Below are 26,242 nucleotides of genomic sequence, written 5' to 3' on the forward strand. Positions count from 1 at the left end.
CATTTGCAGCGTTGCCCTTGGGTGCCCCTCTGCTTTCATCTCAGCCCATGAAACCCAGTCTCCCGCCCCCACCAGGGTGTGGGCTGGCCCAACTCTGGCCTCAGGAAGTTTGTTCTCTGGGATTAGCTCAAGAGGGCAGGTCCGGTGTTAGGGTGACAGGCTCCTGGTGTTATGCCATAGAAGGTCTGAGGAAGTGATCAGAGAGGCTTATGAAAGATTTCTGGGCTTTTCCTGGTCCTGAAACAATACTTGGAGTTGAAACAAAAAGGTTTGGGGGAACTGATCTGACGGATGTTGGAGGGAGAGGTGCTTGTGAAGGTCTCAGCCTGTCATTTCAAAGGATTCTGGTTTTTTTTTTTTTTTCTTTTAACAACCCTCATCGAAGTCCTTTTGTCTGTACTGCTCACTTCTGCTTCCTGCTCACCTCACCTTCCTCTGCCAGGCTCTATCCCGGGAGGAGGAAGCAGGCATTTCCCCCAATGAGGGGCCCTGGGATAGTGGGAGGGCTGGGCCACTTCTGCACAGTGGCCTGGCAGGACATGTGCTAGGCAGGTGAAGTCTCACAGAGTGGACTCTGGCTCTGCTGGTGCCCCTGTCTGTTTGATGAAACTTTGGCCCTTCCTGTAGTTTTCGATTCCTTGGACTAGAGAGATTTCATTTAACAAGAGTGGTTGTTGTTTTAAATTTTTATTGGAATATAGTTGATTCACAATGTTATGTTAGTTTCAGGTATACAGCAAAGTGAATCAGTGATACATATACATTTATCTACTCTTTTTAAAATTTTTTTCCCATATAACTCATTACAGAGTACTGAGTAAAATTTCCCTGTGCAATGTAGTTAAGTCCTTAGTAGTTATCTGTTTTCTTATATAGTAGTATGTTTGTGTCAATTTCAATCTCCCAATTTGTCTTTTTACCCTCTTATCCCCTGGTAACCATAAGTTTGTTTTCTATGTCTGTGACTCTGTTTTGTAAATGAGTTCATTTAACAAGATTTTTGAACACCTACTCACTAGGCAATATCAGGATGAATTCAGCAGGATCCCAGCCCTTGGAGGGCCTGTAGGCTGATGGGATGAATTTGGACATGGACAGTGGCCTTAGTTAGTAGGTGAGGTGAGGTGTGGACACAGAGAAGGAAGAAATCCAAGTGCTGGGGTGCTAAGGAACACTTGAGCATCTTCTAAGGATGAACCCAGAAAGAAGTTGGAAACCAGATATTGGATTTCCAGGGACTGCCGTTGTCTGACTTCGTTAGACTTGCAGCTGGGTCTGCCCGTAATTCCTTTCTACTTGTCACAATTGTTCTCTTAAGCCGCATCTCAAGGCAGTGCTGGCAGTAGTGAAATCCCCTAACTCCATCTGGGCCACGAAGTTCCTTGCTTGCTTTCTTCTTCGAGGTTTTCCTTAATGCTTTCTTTTCTCCAAGTTGGTGTTGGTCCTGGCTCCCATCTGTCTTGTCCCCGTGGGTGCTCTTTGCTGGATCATTGAACACAAGTGAGGTCATTGTTCTCAAGCTGCTAAAGCCCCTTAATCTTGTTATATCACCCCAGCGGCGTGAAGGCTGGGGCTCCTTGGGGGTAAAAGGGTCTCTTTGTGAGGCCTGGAGGGGAGAAGGTTAAGCCACAGTTTAGGTGAATCTTCCCTCAGCAGATGTTTGCAACCAGAGCAGAATGGTGTGATTCACTCCCTGCTTCTAATAGGGGGCCCCTGGGGAGTCCCCGGAAGGCCAGCAATTGATGTCGTCCATCCATCAAGCACTGGAGGGTGGTCCTTGTCGGTGATAGGAGTGTGCATGTTTATTGGGTTTCACTTGGTTCAGTTATTAGGAAGGGTGATTTCTTCAGCTCTGAAATGCTTTGCTGTTACCAGCTGGGACCCCATTCATCAAGGTCTTTTGGAAAAAGTGCTTAATTAATTGATGGGAGTAAACGAAGAGGGAAGGTTTCTGGATGGGACTTTGCAGTTCATGGCAGTAATGGCAGTAAATGCGTTGGGGAATTCCTGCTTGTGCATCTGTTTCTTGAGTCATGGCATCCCCCTGTAGGGATACCTCTTAAATCTGTTCCTATCTTCCTAATAAAATGGAAATCAAAAGTTAATTGGTGAAATTTTAAAATAATCTCCCAACATCTGGTGGTTCATTTATGGCTTCAACCAGATGTGTTTTATTAACAACTAGCTGGCCTTTATTATTGGGAAGATAACTGTTCTTTATTGGGAAATAAGCTGAGACACCAGAGAATAGGATTCACAGAGCACCCTGGCCATTTTCTCTCACTCAGGCTGTTTCATACTTTACTCAGATGCTGGGCTGAAGCCCTAGGATTTGTCCTGTTGGCTTAGTTATCGTTTGGTTCCTCCTGACCTGTAGGGCGAGACCCGTCATCACAGTGGATGTCTCCATCTTCCTCCCCGCCTCCATCAACATCACGGCGCCTCAGTGTCATGACGGCCAGCAGCCTGTGAACTGCCTCAACGTCACCGCCTGCTTTAGCTTCCACGGCAAACACGTTCCGGGAGAAATAGGTAACACACAAGTCCAAGTCAGGGCTCCGCATAGCCATCCTAACTGGAGTGGGATTGTGGGATCATGGGCAACCAGGGGCTGTTCTGGAGTTCCTTCCTGAAGTGCCAGCTGGCTGGGTTTATAGGCAGCGGGTCCACGGGCTAGATGCCCTTTTCCCTGAGGTTCCCCCTCTGCTCTTCTTACCATTATTTTCCCAATTCAGTGCAACCTCCAGCTCTCAGAAAAATAATATTTGACTCTAAGCATCCTTTATCCAAATGTCCCTGGACCATACTGATACCTCACTGGGCCACAGGCAGGATAGGTGGTGGGTCTTGTGGACATGCAGTGGGTAGCCTGGCCCTTTCGAAACATTTTGTGTAGTTAGGAAAAAAAGTAGTGGGTCTTTGGAGGCTCTCCCTTGAGCTTGCAGCACCAGCCAGATGTTGAGGGCTCATGCTCCTTACTGTGGAATCGGAGACAGGATGAGTGGTGAGATTAGCATGCTGAGTTTTACAAAGGTTCAGGCTTCCAAAAGGCAGGGAGCTGCCTTTGCTAGCTTCGGATGATGGAGGAGAGGCAGGAAAACCCTGGCCACTGGCAGCCGTCCCTGCCATTTCTCTGACAAACGGAGGTCGACTTGCTGGCTTAGTTCCAAGACTGGATCAAGCCCTGGAACAAGATGGGATCAATGTGGCTTAGCAGTCAGAGTGTGTGATCACCTGAAGGAAGTGAATCTGGAGCAGTTGTGCAGATTAAGAAGTCTTTTGTTTTTACTTGAAAGGCTGATGGAATAAAAGAAAGGAGAGCTCCAAGGAAATGAAAAACAAAAAAAATTTTGAAAAGCCCACAGCACCACCATTAAGGACCTGGATTCTTTGACTTTCTTAGACATTTTTACTGTCATGAGTGTCTCCTCTCCCTCCTTACATGTAGTCCTTGGACAAACAGTGTCAGCATCCCCTAGGAGTTTGTTAGTTGCGCAGAATCACAGGCCCTGTTCTAGACGCTGAACCAGAACCTGCATTCAGTAAGATCCCCACAGGATGCTGGTACACATTGAAGTTTGAGATGCCCTGCTCCGGAGTGCAGACACACAGACACACAGACACACAGAACACACGTGCCTGCACTGGTCAGTTTCCCAGCTGCATCTTGAATGCTCTGCCTTAGATGACAACGTGCTAGTCCTTCTAGGCCAGGAGTCCCCAAACTCTGGGATCTAATGCCTGATGATCTGACGTGGAGCTGATGTAATAATAATAGAAATAAACTGCACAAAAAATGTCATTCTCTTCAATCATCCCCAAACCATTTCCCCTACCCCAGTTCATAGAAAAATTGTCTTCAGTGACATCGGTCCCTGATGCCAAAAGGTTGGAGACTGCTGTTCTGGCTTGTTTCATCGACATTTCTCTTGATCTTCAGGTGGATTGAATAAACTCATGAAATTCTGTATTTTTTTTTATGGATTTTTGAAAAAGAACTCAAATTTCAAAACTGAATATGAATTTACTGTGAACTTGGAACTTGGGTAGTGAGAGAGAGCTAACAAACTTTTTGTGTGCAAATCCAATGAGAGAAAGATACTTGGTCCAGATCATACAGCTCTTGGTGAAGCCAAAGTAGAATTCTGGTCTGATGATACTATTGCTTTCCAAAAACAATTTCCTACCACCTCCCTAATTGTTTAAGGCACCACAGTCTCTAGGAAAAACAAATGGTCTGATGGTCTTGGGACTCATATATCGTCTGCCTAATCAGATGGTATGTCCTTTATCAAATACCAACTCGTGATATAGTTGGACTCCATTAAAAAGCATTTTAAAAGAATTGCTGAGTTGAAGATTACTTCTGGTGTATTTAAAAATAAGCAGAATTATTCTGTTCTAGAACTCTTAAGAAAAGCAAGCAGTTAAGAGTTCATGCGTGTGTTCATTTGTCAAATATTTATTGTGTGCCTGCATGAGCCAGCCATGTCCTCATGGAGCTTTTAAGGGGAATTAGAAAGAGTTTCTATTTTGATCCTGAAGCTGCATACACAGTTGTCAGACTCATTAACCACATCACTGTGGTGGTGACGATGGAGGTAAGTTGGTAGAGCAGGAACAGAGGAGAAGAAACCAAAATGCAAGTTTGGATCAAGAGTGATTTCAGAGCATATGACATAAGTGCGAGAGCAAACTCTAATTCGTAGATTCAAGGGCTGAGCCAGGAGGAGATGTGGGTGTTTTCTCATGCTGCCCCCAGCAAGTGTCTCCTTCTGGGGCTCTAGTCATAGACCGCAGTCAGGGGCTCCTTTCATAGACCCCGGTCACCTGAGCCCCTTTCAGCGACCCTGGTCATCAGGGCCTCTTTCAGTGATCTCCAAGCAGAATTATAATGTAGGTCTGGGCTAGTCATGGCCCTTCAGTGGTGGAGGATGATGGAAGAGACAGGCTGTTGGATGACATCCAGTAGTGCCCCCAGGGGCAGAAACCTGGCTAAGGTCCGCTTTAGGGTGTGGAGCACTGAGCAGGCGCTCCTCCCCAGTACCACATGTCACTTCCTTACTCTCCATCTGCCACATGGGGTCGTTGATGAAATCCAATATCTCTTGACAGTCTAAGGGGATGTTTGTACACATTTATTTAAGAGTCAGGCTTAAAGAGGATGGTAACTGGAGAATTTGGGTATTTGCAGAGCAATGCAGGAAGTTATCTATCCTTGGCATTTTCTGGCCCTTTCCCTGGCATTCAGGGAAATGAGCGATAGCTTAGTTTTTGCAGTAAAGGGAGAAATGTAGAAATCTGCCCCTAAATGAGCTGGCAGTGAAATGTAGAAGGTTTGAGGAGGGAACCATGGGAAGCTGTGATGGTGGCACTGAAGTAGCCCTGTGGATACAGATGTGGGTAGAGTTCTCCATAGAAGCTTCCCCAGGGTTCTTCACCATCAGGAAGATCAGGTCCCCAGTTTCCAGATGCAGGAAAGATGGGGATACCTTCAGTGCACAGACGTCCTCTGCTCTCCTCCCGGCCCAGTAGCTGGTGCTGGCCAGCTCAGTGTCATCGCCCAGGCCTCTGCATTGGGAGCCCAGGGCTGGAGCTCCGGTTACAAGCCTTCCTTACTCTCATTGCTGGAGGAAGATGCAAGAACATGTTAGTGGTGGTTTTGGCCATGGTGTGCTTGGCAAGAGGGCATCTTCCAGTCACGTCTGAATCTCTGCATATCCAGAGCAGAGTTTGTCAGCAGAATGGCTGTGTTTGGACAGGACAGCCTGGGCAGTGCAATAAGGAGGTGCCCAGTGGAGTGCTCGGTACTTCTGAACAGTTGTCAGAAGTGGTATATGTCTGCTGGCATCTTCAGCTGTGGACCACCCCGAGAATGTTTTGGGGAGACTGTAAGCAGTTGACTTATAGTCATCTCTTTAGCTTTTTCTCTCCCTTGGGACCTGGTGGAGCTCAGGCATACACACAGAGAAGGGACTCCATTTGCCTCTTCATTTTCTGTGTTGTAATGGAAAATCCATGGCTCCCGCTTGGGCACAGGACATTCAGGGCCAGCTGGTGACCCAAGCCACTAGAGGGGCCACTGTGGCTTCTGGTGGTACTATGGGAAATAGAGCGTTTCTCTATGGGGGCGACTCTGCCTTGGCCCCCATGACAGCCTAGCAAAGTCCATCCAGGAGGATGGAAACCACACCAGTTATTTTAACAGAGAGAATTTAACGCTGGGAATCAGTTAAGCAGGTCATGGAGGACCTTGTAGTAACCACAGGAAGCTGCTTATAAGCCTGTATGAGGGATCTTAAAGGTGGTTCCTGACCAGCCACAACAACAGCACATGAAATCTTGTCAGAAATGTGAATTCTGCATGATTCAGAAACTCTGAGAGTAAGGCCCAGCAACCTAGGTTTTAACAAACCTGCAGCTGGCTAGGATGTGAGAACCTCTGGTCAAGGACAACAAAGGGAAAATGTTATATGTAGGGTGGACCACTTGCTTGGGGTCATCAGAACCTGTAAGCTTGGAGAAGGGACCTTGCCGACCTGGCATCTAAACCTCGGAGGTGGGGACACTGGTTGGTGCCATTGGGATATCTCAGGGTTGCAGTGAGGCTGGCTCTAGGGCTCGCCGGGGGGTGGGTGGGGGAAGAAATGAGAATTAACTGCTGTTGGAAGCAGCTGCATGGAAAACGGTCTCTGGGTTAAGCTGATGAGAAGTCCCTTCCCCTCCTGCAGCCTTGCAGCCTCCCTCGAGCTCTCCATCTTGGCAGGGTCTCCCAGAGAGCCACAGGCAAGGCAGAAATGAGGTCTGCAGAGTCCTTGCCCCAGCCGAGCAGAGCAACAGCTTCCTAAACCCATCACAGGGAGTCACTGAAACTCCTGTGTGGCTCATTCAGTCAACAGATAGTTACTAAGTTCTAAGAAGTGCCAGACCGTGTGCTTGGGCGGAATGGACCAGGCAGGGTCTTTGCCCTCATGGAGCATGTGTGGCTGCTCCAGTGCAGTCCTGCATTGCAGACAACATGCCCAATTTAGGCAGCCCCCAGAACACATTTATAACGTTTCATCAAGCCATTTAATACAAGAGTTCAGCCCATCTCGGGTCTTACTAATCTTCATTCTTGGACTGGGGAGCAGTGTGAGGCTCCTGGGAGCCTCCTGGCTGCCATAGGCAAGGCAGGTGATGGCTGTGCCTAAGAGGCCTCTGCTCCTTACTTGCAGACCAAGCCTGTACCTAACTTGCTGGCCAGGCTGAAGCCTAAACACACTTGTCAGTCCTCAGAGTCTGAGACTCAAGCAGGCAATTCTGGACTATCTCCGGAAAGCTAGGTGGAAACCAGGCAGGGCTGAGCCCTAAGTGGTTGTGTTCTGTGCTCTGACCTGGCACCCGCATATTTCAGTGGCTCTCATGCAGTGTGGTGAGGCTGAGAGTGAGCAGGGAGCTTGTCCTGCCCCCAGACAGGCAGTACAGCCAGATCCTGAGAAATGGCACCAAGGTCATGCAAGCCAGTGGCAGAAATGGGGTTGACACCAGGCAGCTTGTACCCAGACCCTTCCTCTGGTCCTCGGGGTGCATTTTTACTCCGGAGAGCTTTTGCACATGGAGAACATTTTCTGAGCTCCTTCTGGTCTCTCAGGCAGCATGGAGATGGGATAATGAGGCAAGTCCATGTTCTGTGAGGAGAGGGGAACCTACTGTAATTGCCATCTCATTGCTTGGGGGGAGGGTAAGAAAAGTTAGGAAAGTAGAAACAGTCTCTTTCTCCCCTCTCTCCTGGAAAACTTGAAGGGAAGCTCAGAATAAGTCTGGAAGGAGGATTTATTGGTAGAATTTCGTAGCTGAAATCATGTTCTAATGGAGAATGGGAATGAATCAAAACTCGCCGGGAGCGACCAGAGCCACGTTGATGCGAGACAGCTGGCTTGCTGCTGGCCCGGGCCGGTGTGGGGGGCCCTGGGGAACTAGCTGGGGGGTAGGGAAAGGAGGAGGCTGGAAGCATGACTCCAGGCAGATCAGCTTTTCCATCAAGATGACATCATTCGACATGGCAGGGACACAGGCTGCCAGAAGGAGAGCTGAGGCTGTGATGTGCGCTGTTGGAGCAGGCCCTAATCAGAACCAGCGCCTCCCTGGGCCCGGCTGACTGAGCTAGGGAGGCCATTGGCAACTCTGCCAGCCCGATGCTCCCATCTTCCCACAAGGCGGGCTGCTGAGCCAAGCAAGCTGCCCAGCTGTTTCTCCAGCGTCTCCTCTGCTGCCTGGGGCAGTGGGGGGCAGGGGGCTTCCTTTTAGACACATCTGGGGTGGGGGCTGTTTAAAAATCACCGGTCAGAGTCAGGATGATCTGCCCTTCTTCCCACTCCAGCAGCTGCCTCCTCCCTCAGGCTGGGTTTCCCATGATGTGTCTCTTGGTTTTGTTGTAAAAGAGAGATTTGATAAGGTGCTAACTTCTTATTGTATAATTTAAAATACCAAAGTACATTTTAAATCAGGGAGAAGCTCTGAGTAGGCAGTTCAAAAGATGAAATGTTTCCCAAATGATTGTACTTGGTGAATCAGATGAATCTAGTCTGATTGTACACATTCACACTTTAGAAATATCTGATAGGTGAGCTTGTTGGCATGAGTACACTCTGCCCAGAGCAGAACAGCGGTTGTCGTCCTCAGGTCAGGGTTAGTGACTCAGAGCTGTTTCTCCTCTCGCTTGAGTTGCAAAAGAAATATATTGGGCCAGTAATTCTGCAGTTAGACAGGGTTTTGGGGGACTAATCTTGATGTTTGTAAAATATCTGCACAGTTCTTGGCACATATGGAGGGTCAAATTCATTCTGTTTTCTGGACTTGCCCCATTTTAATTCAAATTCTTGCAGAAGTAAAGCCTGTGGCAAAGATTTGAATGCACACTGTTGATTCAGGAGGGGATCCCAGGAAATACCAATAGGAAAGCAGCACCATGAGACAGGAAGGGAAGGCAGCTGCAGTAGTCGGGGTTCACCAGAGAAACAGAATCATGAGGATATTGGATACTGTATATGTAAGTATAAGATATTGTAGCTCAGAGGCAGTCTGGAAGCAACATTCATTCTTCTGGGGGGCACCCCTGGTCTTTTTCTCTTAAGGCCATCAACTAATTAGGTGAGGCCCACCCACATCCTGGATGGTAATCTGCTTTATTCGAAGGTGGCTCAGACGATGAAGAATCCACCTGCAATGAGGGAGACCTAGCTTCGATCCCTGGGTTGGGAAGATCCCCTGGAGCGGGGCATGGCAACCTACTGCAGTATTCTTGCCAGGAGAATCCACATGGACAGAGGAGCCTGGCAGGCTACAGTCCATGGGGTCACAAAGAGTCAGACATGACTGAGCAACTAAGCACTAACTGATGCAAACGCCAACCTCATCTAAAAAGTACTTTCACTGTGACATTCAGATAGGTGTTTGACCAAATACCGTGGCTTAGTCAAGTTGACCAGAAACCATCACGGCAGCAGAATAGAGCATGTGTTACTGAACCTGTTACCTCTGTTAACAGGACTGCCAGAGCAGAAGCCTGCTGGGGAAGCCTGGGAGCCAGAGTAGACACACCTCACAGTTACCCGACCCAGGGGACCGGGGAACTGGGGTCACGCTTTCTTGAGGGCTGTCCCAGGGGCTTTAGTCCTTGGTGCTCCTGGCTGTTCCAATGGGTGGGGCCACCAAAGCCCTTGGGAAAAGGGGTTGCAGGTACCAGCAGTTTAGAAGTTGGGTTGGACAGCAGAGGAATGGTAAAAGCCAAGAGGATGTGGGTGGGGCACTGATGCTATCTGCGCTGTCTTCCTGTGCTGGCCTCCACCCGGTTTTCTCTGGGCTTGGCCATTCATTGCTAACAAGATGGTTCAAACATGCTGTTCTCTCCATGGTCACCCTTCACACCCAACCGTGGAAGGGCAGCTATGGCTCCCTCACCTGGCGGGATGGCCAGATGGGGACTGCAGAAGGGGCTCCATTTAGCAAGGTCTTCTGGCTCATCTTCAGCAATGCCCATCTCCTGTCCCGACCTTGCTAAATGGAGCTTGGAAACTCACTTCATTTCTACTTATTCTTTCTTACTGTTTGGCTGTTGCTCAGGGAAATTGTGATCAAGAGAAAGTCAATTGGCTAACGTTCAGTTCCAGATCTCTATACTTGTTTGATTCTGCTGTCTGTGCATTCAAAGAATGTGAGTTTTTGATCCAATAATGTAAAAACGTACCAAGAACCACTGTGATAGGAGTAGCCCAACACTGGGGATTGAGGAGAGCTCCAGATTCCGCTCTCTGGCCAGGAGCAAGTCTTGTTCCCTCTTTTCTTAAAAAAATTATTTATTTTTAATTGGAGGATAATTGCTTTACTTGTTCCCTCTTGGGGCATCAGTTCCTCATCTGAAAAAATGAAGTTCTTGATCGAGTTGGTCCCTAGGCTTGCTTGAAACCTTTCACATTCTACGAGCCTACCTCCTTTCCTGCCCCACTGCTGTCAGAGCGCTGTGTAAGTCTTGTGTAGGCTCCTGTGCTTTCTCTGTTGAAGTACTTTCCTGTATGCATTCTTCTCTTTTCAATAATATCACCATCCAGATCTCAGGTACCTCTTGGTGACCCAGCTTCACATTGGAAATCAGCTATTTGCTGAAATAAACAAGCTGGGGCAGACCTGCCCTTGCTGACCAGGAATCTGCTGGCGTAGCCCGGCAAAGTCCCTGAGATGGCAGAGGCCCAAGAAAACCATTAAATGCATCAAAAATATGCCCTGTGGCAGCTGCCGAATGCCTATCCAGGTCACTTTCCCCCTTCATACCTTCCCTAGTGGCTGATCCCTTTGATGTTATTAAAAGGCAGAGCCATCCCCTCGGCCCCAGCTCATATAGTTAAATGTTGGCAGGCGTGAGGCTACTTTTTTGGGGTACAAGAGCCCAGCTACTAGGAGGCTTGTGTGTGGAGCCAGGGCAGGGGCTGGGTCATCCATTTTCCCACTGCTCAGCAGTCTCATCTGGTCATGAATCTACAAAGCAGCTAAGACATAGTATTATGTAAAAAAGTGTTATGTGGTACAGAAGAGCAGTGAAATGGTTCTGTTGATACTAAAGCCATACTTACCTAATAAAACACATTGTCACATACTTGCTGACAAACTCTGAAATAATGGAGCTGAAAACTTTGGGGTTTATCCAATGTGTGTTCTGTATTGTGACCATGTTTTAAAGTCCCACATTTTGTCACAATAGGTTCTGCCACCCTGGCATGACACGTTGAGGCACAGGTGATGAGGTTTTCTTTTTTAGGGGTGCACCTCAATACAGACCTCACAGCGGTCATGATTTTGTTGAACCAGTAGGCACCATTAAACCCTGTGGTCCCACCCCATGGCGGCCCGGGAGTGGAGTCGGCTTCAGCCTCCTCTGTGTTTCCCTGCGTGAAAGCTCTATGAGGGCAGGGGGTTTGCCCGTGTTGTTCTTTGATGTGTCTCGTATGCCTACACAGTGCCCAGCTCAGTGGGCCACGGATGGCCACAGTCCAATAGACGCAGCAGTTATACAGCCCTGCTCGACATCTGTGCGATGAGTCAGTTGTTTCGGGGGAGCGATAGCTCCCTGTTTTGGCATATGCCCCATTTCATTATAGGAGTCAGTATTCCACATAACCTTGGTAGTTTCAGTGAAAGTGAAGTCGCTTAGTCGTATCCGACTCTTTGTGACTCTGTGGACTGTAGCCCACCAGGCCCCTCCGTCCATGGGATTCTCCAGGCAAGAATACTGGAGTGGGTTGCCATTTCCCTCTCCAGGGGATCTTCCCAATCCAGGGATCGAACCCAGGCCTCCCGCATTGCAGGCAGACGCCGTAACCTCTGAGCCACCAGGGAAGCCCAGGAGTTTCAGTAGCTTCTCTTAATATTCTGTGGGTTTGCTGTGATGGCCGCCTTTAATGACACTAACTGTGTTGGATACAGCTAGCCACTCATGTGTATACTGGCGGCTCAGTTGATAACTCATGAGGTTTAAATCAGGGGGAGCTGTGATGTGTGGAACCCAGAGAATCCCCAGGAAGACTGGCTAGCCTGGTCTCTCTGGATTCTGGGGGGGGCCCTGGCTGCATACGTCTCTGTGAGATGGAACTGATCAGGGCTGCCTGACGTCAGTCCTCTGTGCAGCGGAGGGCTGCGTGTCATCTGAAGTGAGTGTGCGGCCCTCTAAGGGTGTCTGGAGGGGGCCTTGCGACTGTGTGTGTCCTCACTCACATTTTGACCTTATTCGTTGGCAGGCCTGAATTATGTTCTGACGGCTGATGTGGCCAAAAAAGAGAAGAGCCAGCTGCCCCGGGTCTACTTGGTGTTGCTGGGAGAGTCCGTGGGCCAGGTCTCCGAGAAGCTGCGGCTGGTGCACTTGGAGGAGACGTGCCATCACTATGTGGCCCACGTGAAGGTCAGTTGCTTTCCCTCAGACTTTGATCTCTGCAGATGTTCATTTGGAACTGGTGGAAACTTTTATTCTGCATTATGTACGCTCTTTCAAAATTTTATTTTACAGGGAGGAGAACATTTGTTTCTTTTTTTAAAGCGGAGTCGGGCAGCTCTTTATTGATCTTCCTGTGTTGGTCTTCGCCTCTGAGAATGGTGCTTTCTGGCCTTGCCTTCTTCTTTTGGGAGGTTTCTTGTCCTCCCCGCTCAGTGAGGCTCAGTAATCTTTTCAGAGGAGAGCCACAAAAGCACATGCCTTTGGGTCAGCAGTGGTGCTGCATCACACTGTACCTGATGCCTTTATCAGCGGTTCATTACCTATTACCTCGTAGTCATGGTTAAGGTGTTTTATAGCTGGTTTGATTTTTCTCTCTTGATTACTTTCTATTTATTTTAGGGCTGCATTTTATGGCCCCTTTCCCCCTCACTCTACATAATCTTTCAAAGTGTTTTTCTCCTCTTGAAATTATTTGTTAAGTATACTTTGCTTCTAGTTTCCAGCAGCCAGGCTTTGATTACTTACAGAGAGGCCTGTGTGCAGACAGGTACTATCAGGTTGGGAGTCTGGTGCCCAGTGCTGCAGGAACGTCCAGCCACTGACTCCCTAGGCAAAGACAGACAGCATATAGGAGGTGGAAGGACCCCCATGACCCAACCACATGGTCAATAAGATGAATGTGGTTTTGGAGTCACACAGACCTGGTGTGTGTCCTGGTTTGACACATGTGTGTCTCAGTTTCTGCATCTCTTACCTTGAAAGGTAGTCACAGAATTAAGATTAAGTATTATATGATGAAATATTCTTAAAGGGCCTTGCACAGAGTCTGCCACACAGCAGGCACTCAGCATTATTATTATTTGGTTGGATCATATGTAATTGCCAATTTCTAACATTCTTGACTTACAAAAATGGCAGTTACATGTAGTTCAACATGTTATTATTAGCCACTGGCTTTCTGGATGATAGCAAAAATAGTCTATGGATTGGAGATGAAGTGTCCCTCTATTATTATGTTGTTAGTGCCAGAACAGGAGAATAACAGCTGCTTCTACATGCTTCTGGCTTGTAGATAGAGAATGCCGCACACATCCATGGCACTTTGGCCCAGAGCCTGAGTCCTTGCCCCTGAGATGCTTTTCAGTGGGGCTGGGCTCTGTCTCCTGCCAGGACTCGTGCTGGGGCCTGCCCAGACCAGCTGCCCTTGGCCTGAAGGGTGAGGGCCTTTTATAAAGCAGTTCATGCTCTTGTTAAGCCAAGGGGCCACCCAGCCTTCTGGGTCTAAGATGCTGTCGGCTCGTGCACACTTGGGTATGAGGCTGTCGTGCCAGACACTGCCAGGCCTTCAAGGGCTCGCACTTGGTGTCTTGACACCCCCTGGAGGTGGGGTGTCTTGTCTTGGGCTCCTTATTTTTGAATGTTTTAAGCATTTGTTTATTTGTGACTGCTCTGGGTCTTCACTGCTGCAGTCTTGTCTCTAGCTGCGACGAGCGGGGCTCGCTGTCTAGTTGCTATGGATGAGCTTATCGTTGTGGTGGCTCCTCTCGTTCTGGAGCATGGGCTGTGCACGGGGCTCGAGGGCTTCAGAAGTTGTGGCCCCAGGCTCTAGAGCACAGTCTCCACAGCTGTGGCCCAGGGCTTAGCTTGTGGCGTGTGGGATCTTCTCGGGTCAGGGGCCGAACATGGGTCTTTTGCATTGGCAGGTGGATTCTTTACCTCTGGGCTGCCAGGGATGTCCCCCTGGGCTTCTTTATGCTGGTCTCTTCTACAGATACTTTCCTTCCGGAATCTTGTGACTTTTTGCTTTGACTGAGAGGTTAGCCCTTCCTGTGTAGCTACTGGGGTCTTGGCTGCAAGACAGAGCCTCTCAAAGCCTGCAGGACCTTTGCAGAGAGCGCTCAGAAAACAGCAATACAGAGGTGCAGGCCAGAGGCAGGACCATTTCTGTGGTGGCTTCTGAGGATTAAATAGGGAAGAACAGAGTTGCCCAAGGCTGTTTATCCTTGTGCCTGATGATATCTAGGGTTGCTAGACCTGGCAAATAAATATATAAGATTTCCAGTTGAACTGAATTTTCAGATAAACAACAAATCTAATTGTTAGTATGAAAGTATATCCCAAATAGTGCACGGGATATACTTATCCATAAAATTAAAAAAAACTTATTTGATAGGTTATCTGAAATTCAGATTTAACTGGGCATCGAGTTGGAAGAGTCAGTCTGACTGATATCCTTCCGTCCCATGAGTGGTACTTAATTCATCCATCAAAACATGACTAACAAGAAGAGAGATTGCGATGGTGGTCAGAAGAGTTTGGAGGATGAGGGCAGGGCTCAGAAGTGCAGAGCAGGCATGTACCTCTATGGGATTATTTGGGTCATTTTAGGGAAGAGCAAGAGAGCAGGGCTTCAGTGAACTTGGCATCTAGAAAATTTGGAACATAGCTGTTGCCTGGTCATTTTGTCATGCAAGGAGACAGAGGTGGTGTGAGCAATCAGGAAGGCACAAGCTTATGATGCCTTTGTGGCTCAGGAGATGCTCGAGGTGGCTTGATAATTTATAGCCATGTGGGAAGTTTCTTCCTACCAGGCATTGTCTGGGCCATAGCAGAGGACCCTGGGGACTGGCAGAGGGAACAGCGAAGGTGAAAGCTACTGGGCTGGCAGGCTGCTTGTGCTGTGGCTCGGCTGGCCTGGCCTGTGGTTTCTCCAGTTTTGGGAAAACAGCTGGGAAGGCAGTGGCCCTTGTGGGGCCCAGGCGGGCTGCGGTGCTGGGGGCAGGGAATGGCAGCTTGGCCACCTCCTGGAGCGGGGCTGGGGGCTGGGAGCGGCTCCTCAGGGCAGCAGGGCCTGAGAGCACCGTGCAGCCTTCTCCGTGGGGCTGATGCTGGGCTTTATAGAAGTGAAGGAAGAGAGATAAAAGCATTCTCGCTTATCACACGCCATATGGCACGCAGACAGGGAGGCAGGCACGAGGGGATGGGTGTGTTTTGTTTAGGCTATCTTTAGGTTTTTTTTTTTCTTTTCTTTTTTTTCTTTAAGCCAATTCCAATCTTTTTTTCCCCTGTTCGTTCTTTTCGCCCTGAAGTTTTCAGTCCATATATGGTGATAAGTATCTGGATCACAGAAAGCTGCTTTGGCGGACACCTGCCTCCCAGGCTCGCCATGCTGTCCCGTGTTTTGTTCCGTTCACAGCCCTTGTGGGGCCTCCGTGTGCGCGTGCTCAGTCACTTCAGGCACGTCCAACTCTTTGCGACCCGTGGGATTCTCTAGGCAACAGTATTGCTGTAGGTTGCCATGCCCTCCTCCAGGGGAACTTCCCGACCCAGCGATTAAACTCAACGTCTCTTCCGTCTCCTGCACTGGCAGGCAGGTTCTTTACCACTGAGCCACCGGGGAAGGAAGTACCTAATTCTGTGATAAGCTGCATCCTCCTGGGGGTGTGGGTCCATTCTCAGGGCCTCACTCAGTCAGCAGAGCCAAGGCAGTTCTAGCCGCTTCCTTGGCATCTCTCCCTCAGAGTCCACAAGCCCCAGTGTGTCTCCACTCCTCCCTGAAACTAGCCCAGTTTGGGGGATGGCCCCCTTCTACTAGTGAAATGGTCTAAAGATCTCTGTGAGTCCACATGGCCACCAGTGAAGATCCACACAGCTCCTCTCAGCCTCAGGGCTCTCCATCACTTGGCCTCAGTTTACTTGTCCAGCACATTTCCACATCACTTCACATGTGCCCTGGGCTCTTGTCGAGGTGAACTGACCCCCTTTCTTCTGGAACATGCCCCTCACACCTACCAGCCTTAGTTATTGTGTTCACCCAGCATTTCTGGCGCTCGAGTTACCACAGGCCTTGGTTTTATCTCCGTGTGTCACCATGTACCTACCACCTGCATGGTTTTTGCATTTTTTTGGTCTCGAACATGTACCTCCTGTGGTATTGTATTTCCTATTTTTTTCCCATCGGCTTTTTGACTCAGATAAAATAATTTGTACACTCCTGTAAGTAGAACACTGATTATTGCCTGCCAAAAGAGAGAGAAGCTGTAAACATAAATACATTGAGGATGTAACAATGTCGTTGAATTCTAAGTGGGCTCCATTATTTGCTGAAGTCTCTGAAGAAGTGACCCGTTCTTCCTGTGTGTTCAAAGGGGAAGCTATAGAGTGCTGGGGAGGTACTGAAGACATGCTGGCACCAGGCTGAACTTCTCTTTGATGCAGTCAGAAAGACTAAAGGAAGATTGACTGCAAAGTAACTTTCCAACTATGTGGGTCCTTTTTTAGAGCCTGGCCAATATGCCATGGGAAACCGTGCCATGAGCCCCACCTTGGAAGCCCTAAACCCTGGTTATGCCCTGCTTTGATTAGCAGTGACTCCCTGCTCTTCCCTGCTGAAGAGTTGTCTGCGTTTGAAGGCTCAGTAAGTCATGATGTCTTAAACATCCTCAGCCAAACGGTGTCCTGGGCTCCAGGGAGATTGCCATCGGCTTCCTGTCTACTCAGAGCTTGTTCCATGTTGTCTGACTCCTGCTTTGGGAATGAGCAGCATGAAATAGATGCTTGTCAGACCCAGCCGTGCTGAAGTGGCCAATTGGGTCGGCTGGAGTCTGTGGTCACAAGGAACTTCTCTGCAGGGTGGGGCTTCTCACCTCTCTTGCACCTCAGGCTGGGAGATGATGGCGTGAGATGATGAAGTGGACAGTTTTGGAAGCATGGCTATATTCCTGCATCACTCCATGGTTTTCTGGTCTCTATATTTACCTGGATGGTAACTGTGCTGCTTTATCTTCAAGTCCTGCACGAACCCTTGAGAGAGCCAGCCCTTATGAGGTCAGGTAGTCATGTCTGACCATCAGACCAGAGCCTTTTCAGGAGCGGGGAAAACAGGGTGATAGTTTTGAGTCTATACAAGGGCAGTGCAGAAGCCCAGGCAAGGCTGAACAAGGGGTCAGCTGTCTCACTCCCAACTGTGGGGATCCAAGACCCCCTCTAAAGGCCTCCAGAAGACCTTTGGTGAGCAAAATCACGTGTCAGACACTGTCAAGGGAGCCAACAACAGGATTAATGTAAAAAACAAAAAAAAAACACTCCACACTGGACAAGGGAATATAAAAGCACATTGGCTTCTCTGAGTAGCTGCAGATGTTCAGGAGGCTGTTCTCTTGTGTTGCTGGAGGACAAGGGAGTCAGGACCTTAAACTGCCGCAGGTCCTGGCCTGGCAGAGGCGGGGCAGCACAGCAGCCAGCAGGCAGTCTCGGAGGTCACTCCTTGGGGTCTGCCCAGGTGTCGTAGTTGTTTTCCATGTTCACATCCAAAAAAACGCCTTCGGGCCAGCTTCAGTCACAGGATAGACTGTGAGTTTGCAGAGTGTTTGGATCCATCGGATGTCAATCTTCAGTGCCGTTGGAGGCTTTTATTTTCTTGTTTAAGAAACAGTTAAGGAAGACATCCTGGAAAAGGGCATGGCAACCCACCCCAGTATTCATGCCTGGAGAGTTCCCAGGGACAGAGGAGCCTTGCAGAGCACAGTCTATAGGATTGCAGAGTGACCTAAAGCGACTTGGCTTGCACAAGGAAGGATTAAGTTGGAGTAAAGAAAGCCTCTGTGTGAGGAAGAGGAGAAAGAAAAACCAGAAGATTTTCTTCTTTATCTGGAAAAAAATACTTAAATCTCTTGATAAAATCTCTTATTAATCATCCTGATAAGTCAAAGAAATAGACCCCCAAAAGTTGTACGTTTTGGGGAAAAGGATACAGACCTTAGATGGAGAAGGTCATCTTAAAACTTTTTTTTTAATCAGTAATATATGCACATAGTTACTCATTTTTAAAGCTGTACGTAAAGTTATAGAAAGAAAGGATGTCTCTCGGCACCCCCATTTCTCTCCCAAAGTTCCAATTTCTCGTACATGTCTTCCAAGAACTTGTCAGTGAATACACAAAGCTGTGTTTTACACAAACGGAAGCATACTGTGGCACACTGCTGCACAGCTTGCTTTTTCCTTATAAAATGCCCAACAGCAGAATAGGGAAGCAGCGGTTGCCGTTTGAAAGGCTGTACAGTGGAATACTACTCAGCAATAACGAAGAATGAAGTGCTTGATATGATATGATATATGTATTTTTATGATATGAATGATATGCACAGATCCCTAAAGTATTATGCTAAGGGAAGGAAACCAGACTCAAAAGGCTACTACTGTGATTCTGGGGAAAAGACCAGCGCAAAAGGCAGAAAGCAGATCAGAGTTTCTGGGGTGGGAGGTGGCATCCATGCTTGGCTGCAGAGTCAGGAGGGAAGTTTGGAAGTGATAAAAATATTCTAATGGGATTGTGCTTGTGGTTATATGACTGAATACATTGATTAAAGCTCAGCATAAAGGTTACAGGTGGACCAGGCTTTAAGGGGAGGATCCGGAGTTCAGTTCTAGACACACTGAGTTTGAGGGACCTATTAGATGGTGAAGTGGAGATATGTGTATAAGAGCCTACAGTTGAAGTAGTGGTCTGGGTTATAAGTATAAATTTGAGAGTCATCAGAAAATAGTTGTTTACAGCCACGAAATTTGATGAGATGAGCTAGATAGAGAGAGAGAGAGAGAGAGAGAGAGGAAAGGGAAGGGAAGTGTGAGTGCTCAGTACAGTACACCTTTCCTCTTGGTCCTAAGATGGCTGCTGAGTTCCAGCCGCTGTGTCTTCTTTCCATGCAGAAAGAAGGGGGAAGGGCAACCTGCTCTTGCCATCTGATTCTGAGGCCCTTTTCAAGGGCTCCCAATGACTTCTAGGCTTCCCAGGTGGTGCAGTGGTAAAGAATCCACCTGCCAATGCAGGAGATTCAGGAGATGCAGGTTCGATCCCTAAGTTGGGCAGATCCCCTGGAGGAGGAAATGGTAACTCTCTCCAGTATTCTTTCCTGGAAAGTCCTATGGACAGAGGAGCCGGGGGGTAGCGGGGGCAGGCACTACAGTTCATGACATCACAAAAAGTTGAACGTGACTGAGTGACTGAGCACAGAGCACAGTGATTTCTACTAACAACTCGTTTAGTGTTCATATCTTAAGGGAGGTTGGGAAATGTCAGTTTCCACTGTGTAGAGCTTCGCTCTCTTGTAGCACTTTCTGTGAAGTTGGACATGTGCCATATCTACGCTGCCCAATGTGGCGGCCACTACCACATATGACTGTTGAGAACTTGAACTGGAGTGAGTGCCACTGAGAAATTTCTACTTTTAATTGTAAAGTTTAAATGTAAATCAACCACTTGTGGCTAGGAGCTACTATATCGGACAGTGCAGATTTCTGTTACAGTAGAATATAGAGTCTTCCCAGGACACAGTCATTTATAGATCAAAAATCATGAGCCAAGTAGAAACATAAATAACTGGGTTGAAGTCAAAATGACTGTTTCACTTTGCACTTACATTGATTAAAACCTGAGTTTTAAGAGGGCTATGGAACCTGGTCTTTCTCTCCAGAGTTCCATAGGCCATAATCGTGGGAGGAGGGAAGCACAATTAGAAATGAAAATTGGGTGGCTCACCCTGAGCTGATCATTTCAGGAGTGTCACAGTCTTGCATCTGATATTTTCTGTTTTCTTCTCTGTGGCATAAAACTATGTAAAAAGTGGCAGTGTCGAGGATGGAGGTCTATACAATTGGTGGGTCGGGAGGGAAGTCATTTTAAGGTTTGAGGCATATCAGAGAATTGCCTTCTAGGATGTAAGAGCCACCTGGATCCTGATGCTCTTGCTAGTACTGGATGGAGAGATTCCTTTTCAACTTCCTTTTGTGAAGCACATGAAGTATACTCTTCCGCTTGGATGGAGGGTGCCAGGCTGGGCTGATCTGATCTGTGCTCAGCCATGGGGGGTCTCAGGTGAGTGCCTCAGCTGGGTCTCTGTACTTCCTCAGATGACAGTGGGAAGAAAACAGACTTCCTAGTAGGGATCTGGTGAGCACCGGGCCCCCTTTCCCTTCTCCTTAACCCGGAAATCAATTACTCTTCCTGGCTGCCTCTGCGTTTGAAATGGATCAAGACTCTTTACATAGGTGTTTGGGGGATTTTTAAAAAATGATTAGAAACAGATGGTGAAGAGAAAATAAAAAGTATGGAGCAAACAAGAAATAAATGTGGGAAGAGAACAACTCTCTTAGCTGACCTCCTCCTCCACCTGGAACAGAGCGTGTCAGAGCTGCTGAATTGGTTTACAAAGGCTCCTTCAAGTGCAGTTTGCACACCAGTCACTCACATGCGTGTGTGCTAAGTCACTTCAGTCATGTCCAACTCTTTGCAGCTCCATGGACTGTACCCCGCCAGGCTCCTCTGTCAAGTGGGTTGCCGTGCCCTCCTCCAGGAGATCTTCCCAACCCAGGGACTGAACCCACGTCTTTTATGTCTCCTGCGTTGGCAGATGGGTACCACTAGCGCCACTGTGGACCTCTTTCAGTCCTGACGTGGCAGGTCTGGGGTGAATTTCTAACCAGCTCCCCAGTGATACCGATGCTGCCGGTCCATGGACCACACTCTCAGAACCAAGGAGCTAGAAAACATAGGTTCTGGTGGTTATGCTCTGGCTTCCTTTTGATCTTGTGCGATTCTGGGGCTCATGCTGATGCTTTAGTAACAGAGAGCACATCTCTCATGGGAGGGCTGGTGCAGGCTGTGATTTCTTCCATGTTCCCTCACTGCCTGTTATTTGCAGGACAGTGTTGTCAGCAGTCAGTTTACTGAGCCCAAGTCTTTCAGCATTTCTGTTTAACTTCACTGGAGTGTTTTGGGCATGACCATGTCAGAAATCTTTCTCTTTCACAAAGACTAGGAGCTTCTTGAAGTACATGCTTTTATTAAGCAGAATGTGCTGTGCTGTGCTTAGTCGCTCAGTTGTGTCCGACTCTTAGCAACCCCATGGACTGTAGCCAACCAGGCTCCTCTGTCCATAGGGATTCTCCAGGCATGAATACTGGAGTGGGTTGCCATGCCCTCCTCTAGGGGATGTTCTGAACTCAGGAATCGAACCCAGGTCTCCTGAGGATTCTTTACCATCTGAGCCACCAGGGAAGCCCATGAATACTGGAGTGGGTAGCCTATCCCTTCTCCAGAGGATCTTCTGGACCCAGGAATTGAACCAGGGTCTCCTGCTGCAGGTGGATTCTTTACCAGCTGAGCCACAAGGGAAGTCCATTAAGCAGAATAATTATGATTTTTTTTGGGGGGGGCACCATTTCTTGGGGGCAAACAGAGAATGAGACATCATCTGAGTTCTTCCTAGGAGCAAATTGGTGGTCACATGCGTTTTTTCCCCAGGCAGGTTATAGCAGGCACCATCTCAGTCCTCAGCTTTGCCCTTCATGCCACGTGTCTCTATTTTCAGTTCAGTTCTGCACGCATCACTGCTGTGCTGACCTCTGCCCGGGTGTGCACCTGTTGTCTCACGTGGTCATTATTGGTTACACTTTCCCTCTCAGTTTGGATGAGAAGTTATGTATGCCACTGCATTTATGGAGCACCCACTGTGTGCCAGACACTGAAGAGATGGAGAGCCCTGGAGAGATGGAGAAGGCGGAACTCGGCCCTGCCTTCAAGTAACCCTTGGTCTGCTGGGGCATCTGTTCTGGATGCTGTGACTTGGCCAGTCAGGCAGCCCCGGGCCTTCCAGGCTTTTTGCTTTTCCTCTTGTTGCCCTCCCCCACCTTCACTGGTGCAGACCTTACCTCCCCCTCTAGGTCCAGCTTTGGTGAGGCTCCCTCTGCAGAACGGCTGCCCACTGCCACCTGATACCCCCAACTGCCCTTCTCTCTTCCCGTCCGCGTGCTCGGATGTGGGCCTTTTCCCCACCGGTGTTACTCGGTGTCTTAGTCTGCTCGGGCCATCATAAGAAAGACCACAGACGAGGTGGCTTAAACAACAGAGTTTACTTGTCACGCTTCTGGAGGCTGGAAGTATGAGATCGAGGGGTCAGCAGGGCTGGTTTCTCCCGAGGCCTCTCTCTCTCCGTGGCCTTAGATGGCTGCCTTCTTGGGGGTCCTGTTGCTGATTTCTCTCTGTACTCGTCTGTGTCCTAATCTCCTCTTCATATAAAAATAGCAGTCCTACTGGATTCGGGCCCACCCTAAAGACCCCATTTAACTTAATTACCCTCTCTCCAAATCTGGTCCCATTCTGAGGTACAAGAGGTTGCGGACTCAACATATGAATTTGAGGGAACACAGTTCAGCCCATGACACTTTCATACTAGTTTTTAGCCTTCCCTGTTAGATTACTGGCTCTTTTGGGTCAGGGATATTTGGCGTAGTATGAACTAGGCTCCCCAAATGCTCGTCAAGTGACTGATTAGGTTCTTCTTTTTTTTTCAACTTGAAGACTTTTTTAAAAATTGAGGTATAGGTAATTTATAATGTGTGATTAGGTTCTTAATGTCATTTCTTCCTTATAGTCCATTTCAAGGGTTGAGTGGAATTAATGGATCAAACTTCAAAGGAGAGATTATTTTTTTGTCTGATGTAATGAATCAGACTTTTCTGATCCTGGAAAGAATTTGGTGAATGAGACTTTATGAACATACACACACACACACATGCATACACACACACATACAGAGCATAACCATTTTGGCATCATTTATTTAAAAACAAACAAGGAATTGCTTTCTGGACAAGCTCTGTCCTTGGGTGTAAGTCTAATACAGGGCCCAGATGTTTACTCCACAGAGATGGTGTGAGGCTATAACAAGACCTTGCTTATGAAGTGCTAAGCTCTGTACAGTGGAAAATATGCAGACACAGATGTAAGAGTCTTCAGTCAATGCCCTGAGCAGGAATTTCCGGACAGGTGTCCTCCCTGCCTCTTTTTAGTCCTTTGTGAGTTAGCTTCTTATGTACCACAGAGACCCAGCAGATGGTGATTGTGGAGCGACATGTATGCGCTGTACCATGCGCTTCCCAGACCACTGGGCCTGCCTTGGAAGGAGTGAGGGAGGGGCCCGGGCAATTTCAGGAAGTGGGTCAAGGCTATGTCATCTGTAACCAGACCGCACAGAGCAGTTGTGCTGTCTCAGAAGTCAGCCTTGCGGCTCCCTGGGCTGCTCCTGGCTTGGGTGCTAGAAGTTGGCTAGGTGGAGGGGTGCTCAGGCCCCAAGGCAGAGGTGCCTCCTTGACTTCTGTCCCAAAGAAGGAATTTTCCCAGAGAGGAAACTCTAGAGCAAGTCTGTTCGATAGAAAGGGACTGCGGGCCACATTTGCAATGGTACATTTTTCTAGTTGCTATGTTGAAGAAGTTAAAGCAAGTAAGATTAATTTTAATAGCGCTGAACCCAGTATATCAAAATATTATCAACTTCTAATCAATGCAAGTATTATCAGTGAGTTATTTACGTTCTTTTTGGTGCTGGGTCTTGAAATCCCCTGTGTGTCTTGGCTGCACTTTATGTCCTCGTGAGAGAAGTGGGCGCAGTGGTTAGAGCCAAACCTGATTCCTTTGGGGACATTGGGGGTGGCTGCAGGGGCCTGAGTGTAAATTCAAATACGTGAACACATGTCCTTCATCAACTAATAGGAAAAGTACAGCTTCTGTCACCTGTGGTTCTGAGAAACATATTAATATCATAAAGGATGCTTTCATATTTGGACTGGAAAGCCTGCTTCTGAATGTCTTAAACTGGGGTACCTGAAGCCCATGCGCCCGTAGTGTGGTGATGAAGGTCTGTGGAATCTTTCCAGCATTTCAGAGCCTGTGGGAGTCACAGTGCTTACCATCCCACTGCTGACAATGTCTGCACCGTGGCTCTCAGCTGAGGCGTCAGTGCTGGTGAGCCCACGCTGATCAGACTCTGTGTTAGGGATTCCAGGGTCATAATGGCGGTGGGGAGTTAATTGACGAGTGAGGAAATCCTAGGGGTGGCAGAGGCCCACGTTTCTCGTGTCTGTGGTCCTTGCCCATGGGCACAAGTGCAGACCTCCAGAGACTCATTTGTCAGGCCTGTTAACACTCAGAGGGCTTGGAGGGGACAAAAGGTGCGTGAAGTCAGCGAGCGCTATTACTGGTTCAGTGCTTCCTGGGTTGAAGTCAGGATGTAAGCATTTCCTGTGAGCCATGAATCCTGCTCCCCACCTGTGTGGAGCGCCTGGGAAAGGCGGCTTTGGCCTGCCTTCAGCTCCTCTGCCTTCAGCTGCTCCGCTGGTGGTGTTCTCCCTATTCTCAGAGCGGGGAGCCGTGAAGAGTGCATGGGGGCCGCTCCAGGTGTCCCGTGGCTCTGACCACCCGGCTTGTAGGAGGAGGATCCCACCGTGCTTGGCAGCCCACCCAGCACTGGGAGGTGCAGATCACTCAAAAGCCCATCCATGTGCTGAACCAGAGCCCACCTCATGTGATGGCACCCCTTCCTTATCCTGCCCTGGGCAGCCATAGGCATCTGTCTGTCTGTCCCAGCACCCCCCGCTCCTTCCTGTTTCCTCCAGGGCTCAGCATCCTCAGTTCCTTTGGGTCTCCAGTTTTTTATTCCATCAGTGAAATATCCATCCTTTGTTTTTCTTCCTTTTTCCCTCTGTGTCTGACCTTTTAGCCATCCCCCTACCAGAGGTCAGAGAGAGGAAAGGAGAAGAAATTCAAGGCAGCCAATTTTGCTCCTTCCCGTCAACAGTGCAGGGAAGATGCCTGTATCAAGGAGGTCAGATGGATGGCAGTCCTTGAAACTGGCTGGTCTCACCCTCTCACCTGGTACGACCGCTGCCTTGACTCTTTGACCGTGAGGCAGTACTTGTTGGTCTGGTTTGCACACTGACATTTATCCATGCAGCCCTCTTGAATCTGACATCTGCTCCTCTTTCATCCTATGCTCTCCTGGGCTTGATGTTTCACTTCCCATCCGCTTGGTGAGAAACATGTTAACTTATAGCACATGGTGCCCTTTGTGTTGTTTGGTCGCCAATTCATGTCTGACTTCTCGTGACCCCATGGACTGCTGCATGACAGGCCTCCCTGTCTTTCACCATCTCCCAGAGTTTGCCCTAGTTCCTGTCGATTGAATTGGTGATGTCATCCAACTATCTCATCCTCTGTCACCCTCTTCTCCTTCTGCCTTCAGTCTTTCCCAGCATCAGGGTCTTTTACCTACCTATCAATTAATGAACCAAAAGGATTCCTAAACTTAGGTTACAGCCAGGGCAGTATGAGTGAGAAAGAGAAATGGATTCAGAGAGGTTTGGGATAATTTTATTAATGACAGATCCCTGAAGAGCTCCTGAAAGCTTGTAAGATTTGACATCAAGGACTGTCTCATTTCTTGCTGTATTGCCATCATCAGGCAGGGAAATTGACATTGACTAATTGCTCAGTAAAATGTTCCTTGACTGTTAGAAGAAGCTGGACTAGGTCCAGGGTGAACATATGCCCAAGATACTTGACTGCTAAGTTTACCATGAAGCTGGTGATTCATTTTGAGTTGATTTCTGTGTGTGTTGTCCAAGATACTGTGGAACAGATGTGAGTTAAAATATTTTGTGGGATTGTAATTAAAAGTAGATGAATACCTGTCAGACCACGTGGCCTGATTGCTTGTAAAGTCGTCACGCGAGAGCTTCTCCATTTGCCTTCAGAGAGTTGCCAGCAACTCCCTGCTGAAGTTTGGGGTAACCAGATCCGGGTTGAATCAGCGCACTTTCAACCAGCCCTTCCTGGGGCCTGTGGTACAGGTGGCGCTCAGCCCACACTGCTTGCCTCGGAACTGAGGGGTCTGTGGTAGAGTCCCACTTCCCCATTCTGGATGTGCCCACACTTTTTCTGCTCAC

The 26,242-nt window shown here is 48.4% G+C and overlaps 1 protein-coding gene across 1 annotated transcript in view; it reads left to right on the forward strand.

Moving 5' to 3' along the window:
* ITGA9 (integrin subunit alpha 9) overlaps window positions 1–26,242 on the forward strand; it is a 361,696-nt gene that overhangs the window by 81,726 nt on the left and 253,728 nt on the right. The window contains exons 14-15 of the mRNA NM_001192718.2: window positions 2,378–2,532; window positions 12,270–12,430. Of these exons, the coding sequence (NP_001179647.1) occupies window positions 2,378–2,532; window positions 12,270–12,430 (316 nt within the window). The remainder of the gene's footprint in view (window positions 1–2,377; window positions 2,533–12,269; window positions 12,431–26,242) is intronic.

The sequence above is a fragment of the Bos taurus genome, chromosome 22 (genome assembly GCF_002263795.3).
Source record: "Bos taurus isolate L1 Dominette 01449 registration number 42190680 breed Hereford chromosome 22, ARS-UCD2.0, whole genome shotgun sequence".
Taxonomy (NCBI): domain Eukaryota; kingdom Metazoa; phylum Chordata; class Mammalia; order Artiodactyla; family Bovidae; genus Bos; species Bos taurus.